This window comes from Orcinus orca, chromosome 17 (assembly GCF_937001465.1).
Source record: "Orcinus orca chromosome 17, mOrcOrc1.1, whole genome shotgun sequence".
NCBI classification, from domain to species: domain Eukaryota; kingdom Metazoa; phylum Chordata; class Mammalia; order Artiodactyla; family Delphinidae; genus Orcinus; species Orcinus orca.
Window position 1 is genome coordinate 68,867,249 of NC_064575.1, and position 6,000 is coordinate 68,873,248.

The following is a 6,000-nucleotide window of genomic DNA, read 5'->3' on the forward strand; positions in this document are numbered from 1 at the left end:
TTTAATACTCATCACAACTCAGCAAGGTTGGTATTATGCCCCCCATTTTTCAGACTTGAAAACTAAGCCTGAGCAAGTTTTAAAATGGTCTCAAGTTCACACAGTTGCAAGAACTACTAAGTGATAGAGCCTGGATTCAAACACAAGTTTATCTAATGCTAAAGCCCATGTTACTCCCTCTCCTACATTCCCCAGCCTTTCCGCATTTAGGGACCTTCCGCTGAGGGCTTATCCTGTACCCAGTGCTGTGCTGAAACTATACATTGCCTATCCTTACTGACCTGTGAGGTCAGTGTTGTCGTCATCTCCATTTTACAACTTAGGAAATGGACTCATAAAAAGGTTAATCATATACCCAAGGCCACACAGCTAGTAAGTGGGAAGCCTTACCATTAGGCTTTAAAAAAATGTATAACATCTTTAAAGATAAGTCCTAGGGCTTCCCTGGTGGCGCAGTGGTTGAGAGTCCGCCTGCCGATGCAGGGGACACGGGTTCGTGCCCTGGTCCGGGAAGGTCCCACATGCCGTGGAGCGGCTGGGCCCATGAGCCATGGCCGCTCTGGAGCCTGTGCTCTGCAGCGGGAGAGGCCACAACAGTGAGAGGTCCGTGTACCGCAAAAAAAAAAAAAAAAAAAAGTCCTAAATGCCTCCTGTCTGCATGTATTCATTAACTGCTAAAAGAAGGAGGAATGCCTTTTGGGTGTGGCATCTTCTTGCTGCTACCCGTCCTTTTTATGCATGTCCCAATGCCCGTTGTCTTGGACCTTGGCATAATACCACTTCCCTTCAGCCAGTCTAAGCACCAGAGAGGCATCTGCCTTTATTGACTTCACACAGCCTTCTGCCTGTGAAATTTCTTTGATTCAGAGAGTGGCATTGATATCTTTGCTCAAATGAACACTAAGGTGAAGGAAGGAGGGAAGGAGGGAGAGAGGGAAGGAAGGAAGAAGGAAGAAGGAAGGATGGATGAAGGGATGGAGGGAGGGAAAGAGGGAGGGAAGGAGGGAGGGAGGGAGGGAAGGAAGAAGGAAGGAAGAAGGAAGGAAGGGAGGATGGAAGAGAGGGAGCGAAGGAGGGAGGGAGGGAAGGAGGGAGGGAGGAAGAAGGAAGGAAGGAAGGGAGGGAGGGAAGGAGGGAGGGAGGAAGGGAATAAAAGCAGGAAGGGAGGATGGAACTGATTCCTCCTTTGACTCCCATCACCCTTAAAGTGCAAATGCCAGAGAGTTCTATTTAAGGCCAAGAGAGCTTCACCTTAGCTATAGTCCCAGCCCACCCCTGGCATCCTCACCCTGTAGTTAAAGTGAAAGCTCCAGTCCCAAAAGGGCCCCGGTCTAGCTCCCTGCAGCCTTCGCCCGTGCAGTTTCTCCTCCCTAGAATATTATTCTTTCTCCTTCTTTGCCTGGAAAAATCTGTCTTATTAATTCCGCTTAGATATTCTTAGCTAGTACCTCTGAGAAATCTTTGCCAGCAATCTAGTTCTGGGATTGATGCCCTTCTCTAAATTCCCATGGACCCCTATACACCACCCTCTTGTGATGAGAGCACTGATGACATTTCCTTTGAAATCGTCCCATTACACGTCTGTCTCCCTGACTACACTCCAAGCATCTGCAGAGCAGGAACTGTGTCTTGCTGCCCAGGTAGTCCCTTCACAGTTCCTAACACAGAGCAGTATGTCCGCTATCCATTGCTGTCTAGCGAATCAACCCAAAGCACACCTTATAACACTACTTATTTGCTCGTGATCCTGTGGGTTGGCCTTTTGGGCAAAGCTCACCTAGGATGACCAGCCACAGCTTGATGTGGTACGGGTTGGGTTCAAACAAACATCTGTGGTCAGGGAGCGTGTCGATTGCGGGGCTGGCTGATTGTGGATGGCTTTGTGCATGTATCTCGCTGTTGGCTGGGGTGCCTCAGTTCCCTTCACGCGGCCTTTCCCCATAGCTAGCCCAGGCTTTCTCGTTGGGCCTCATGAGATCAAAGAGGGGGAGCATGGAAACTGCAAGACCTTTTGTGGACTTGCTTGGAAGTCACCCAGTGTCGCCTCCACAGCATTTTGTTGGCCAAAGCAAGTCACAGAGCTAGCCCAGAATCAAGAGGCTGGGAAACAGACTTCCTTTTGATGGGAGGAGCTGCAAAGAATCTGGCCATTTTTAAACCCACTGAGACTAGGTACTCACTATTTTTTTGAATAAAGGACCAAAAACTTACCTAGTTACTGAAAGGCTTCAGCTATCCAGATGTAAATTACTGACCAACCACTGCGTAGAAGTACAACAGTTGTGGGTAAAGCCCCACGCCTAATGAAAACTAGAGTCAGAAAAATCCTGAAATAATAGTGCTGCATGGAGCCACGGAGAGCATGGTTTCTATTCTTTGCATTTTGCTGAGGTGTGGAGTGGTCAGGTTGCGTGCCCATACTCATGAGGCTTGTTGGGGCCAGAGCCTGGGCCCAACACCAGCCTCCCGCCCTCCAATCCTATGTCCTTACATAGCCTCCTGCAGGGGAGGGTGATGCCGTGAAGACAGGCCTTTGGCATTGGGTTATTCATAAAATGCAGCTGTGCCATGTACCTTTGCAGGTGAAGGATACATACTTTAATTAACTCAGGCCTTGAGTTGTTAAATCATATCATTAAAAAATAAATATTTTGTGTGATATTTTGACAGTTGAACGGCTTTAAAATTTAGAAACTCCATTCCTAAATGTAACACCAAGAATGATTCTAAATTAACAGTAAGCAGTATTTCTAAGAGCTTTTATTTCCTATGTATGTGTGTGTCTGTGTGTATTGGTGTATTGTGTGTGAGAGTTCACCCATGGAGAATCCCTGAAATGGCTTACTTTGTTCCTAGAGAAAACACTTTTGGGTTTTCAGGTGTTTGTGTAATGTGTCTGTGTTTTTGTGATAGAGACAGAAATCATTTTTCGTTAATTCTTTAGCATAGGAGTTGAAAGCCATGTTGGTTAATTCTGCTGTAGAGAGAAAAATGCAGCTGCCTTTTGGGTTGGTTCTGTTATCTGATGTTTTCTTATTAATATCTGATAAATAATTGTATAAATTGATACATTTCTAGTTGAGAAATGGTGGGTAACATGAAGAAGATATCCATGTTTGAGTAGATTAGATACTGTCAGCTTCACACTACCTTATAAAAGGTGAATGCATTGGAGTGGTAGCAATTAATAATTTAAAAATCATTGCTTTTGGGCCAGAATTGAGTCTCACGTTTCCAAATACTCATTACTTTCAAATATGTTACGAAAATAATCTGCTTTTAAGATCTACTTGAATGATGTTGACTATTCTCTCCCATTGAATATTAATCCTGTTTCATTTTGGTTATACATGATTAGAATAACTCTAGAACATTTCAGTTTTGCAAATTGGTTGGAGTCTATTGGTGTCATTGACCATGGTTTTACTCATTTAAGGCAGAATTTCAGGTGTAATATGTTTGTCCTCAGTTCAATACCAAAAGGACAAATCTGCAGTGTACCAAAAGGAAGTTCATCATCAAAGTTAGCATATGGTATTGTCAAATGCATTAATATATGTACTTAATATATATGTTTATTTTTAAATTAGGTTGAAATTTATTTTCTCCATTTCTTAAAAATTATAGCAAAATACTTAAAATTATAATATGAAAATAGACAGTATAGCATGAAATAAATGTTAAATTTTTAAAACAATGACTTTAGGGTTCCAGCTTTTTCTGTCTTTTAGAACAAATTAGCCATTTTTTTTATCCTAAGAAAGGGTTGCATTGTAAAGCTGATCTACTACTAACCCATCAGAGAAAACACATGGGACTCATATCTAATTCTCTAATGTAGCCAAAAGTGCCATTTGTAAAACTACTTAATGATGGATGTTTTCTGAAGCTCTTTTGCCTGGAAAAAAAAAAAGTGCATTAAAAAGCTTTTTCTGTAGTGTCTTTGATTTGGAATCATTTCCTCACTACACAGTTACTGATGCGTGTTATGGAATAGTCTATATGGAAATATGCTATGTCGTTGTTTACTATTTTGAGAGAATGCTATTTTTTTGCTTTTTGGTTTTTTTTTCAACTAATTAGGAAATCAGTTACACAATTCAGTATGTGTAGGGTAGAAGTATGGAGATGAGTGGTTATTCAGACTACACGCAATATTAACCAAAAGGACTTTACATTTTTCTCTCATTTATTCACTTGCTCTTTCATTCATTCAAGAAACCTCACTGAGGACCTGTGTTTTGCTGGACAGTACATATAGGCCCTGGAAGTATAAAACTGAGTAGACTGGACCCTGGATTCAGCTCATCCTTCAAGAGTCACCTCTAGGCCTGTCTCCTAGAAGACTTCTCTCCATGGAGAGGTGGGAATATGAAATCCTGGGTTGATACGGGTGTTTTAATACCACAAACCACCATCCAACCCCAGGACCAGAACACTGACAACAACTTATATTTAAACTGTTGTCTCCTTCCCAATCCTGTCCCCCACTTTCCCTTACCCAAGGAAAGCACAATGGCAAATGTTGAGTTTACCATTCATTCTCTTGTTCTTTTTTTTTTTCTTTCTTCGGCTGTGCAGCAGTGAAAGCGCTGAGTCTTAACCACTGGACTGCCAGGGAGTTCCCCACTGTTCTTTTTGTTCTTAATCATTGTTTAGGTTTTTTAAAAAACGAACTTTATTAAAAGAACATCAAGTTTTATATAAACTTCTGGGACTTGCTTGTTTTCATTCAAGATTATATTACTAAGATTCTTCTAGATTTTTATATGTAGTTATAATTAATTCATTTTTTACAGCTTCATAAATTTCCAGAGCACAAATTTTGTCTGTTTTCTTGACAATGGGCATTTGGGTTGTTTCCATTGTTGTTGTTGTCATAAGTAGGATTACTATGAACATTCTGATATCATCTCCTGGGTACAAGTGTAGGAGTTTTTCTTCGGTATCCACAAGAATTTCTGAGTCATAGGAAATGTGAATACTGACTCTACAAGATCACATGTAACTAGTTTGCAAAGTGGTTGAACCAATGTAGTTGCCCATCTGAAATATAAAAGTGATATATGTTGATCAGTATCTTATCCAACACCTATATTCTGAAACTTCTTAATTTTTGTCAAATGTTTATTAGGTCAATGATATTGAGAATTCTCATTTGCTGCAAAGTTCATAAAGTTTAAAGCACAAAAAATGTAAGAAGTCGTTTGTGATCCTAACTTAGTATATCAGTGTCTTCTTTACGCACAGGATGTCTTTGAAACTTTTTACCCTACAACAACTCTATGATTTTGATGAAACAAGGATTACTGGAAGCCATGTAACATCTTCAAAAACACCCAACAAAGAATTTATTAAGCACCTACTATGGGCCTGTAACTAAATCTTTCCCAAACAGCAGTAAATAAGAAAGGTCCCAGTCCTTACGAAGTTTATATATTCTTGGGGGACTAAAAGAAGTTCTGCACCCAGTTCCATTGTGGGGGGTTCCTCCAGCACCATCAAGCGATGCTCCAACACCAACAAGGTGTCCTATAATTCAACCTAATTCTGACACTATCTACCCGGATACAGCATTAGATTCAACAGTTTAAGGGTTCAGACCTACAGGACTGCCCCTCCCCTTCACTTCAGCTGCCAATTGCAAGCCCAGGTTATCACCTGTGCTTCTGATTGAATGGATCAGAGGTTCTCATGACCCTTTCCTTGTGTTTGATTAATTTGCTAGAGCGGCACACAGAAAGCAGAGAAATGTTTTACTTATTAGATTACTGCTTTATTGTAAAAGGATATAACTCAGGAATGGACAGATGGAAGAGATGCACAGGGAATGGTAAGGGGAAAGGGCATGAAGCTTCCATGTCCTCTCAGAACATGCCACTCTCCCTAAATCTCCATGTGTTCAACAACCCCAAAGCTTTCCCAACCCCAATCTTTTTATTTTATTTCATTTATTATTTTAATTTTTGAATTTTATTTTTTAACACAACAGGTTCTTAT

The 6,000-nt window shown here is 40.9% G+C and overlaps 1 protein-coding gene across 1 annotated transcript in view; it reads left to right on the forward strand.

The window, feature by feature from the left end:
• The window catches only part of DEPTOR (DEP domain containing MTOR interacting protein), a 146,433-nt gene extending 141,870 nt beyond the window's left edge, over positions 1-4,563 (forward strand). The window contains exon 9 of the mRNA XM_049700675.1: positions 4,219-4,563. Within this exon, the coding sequence (XP_049556632.1) occupies positions 4,219-4,230 (12 nt within the window). The 3' untranslated portion in view covers positions 4,231-4,563. The remainder of the gene's footprint in view (positions 1-4,218) is intronic.
• The last annotated feature ends 1,437 nt before the right edge of the window (positions 4,564-6,000 follow it).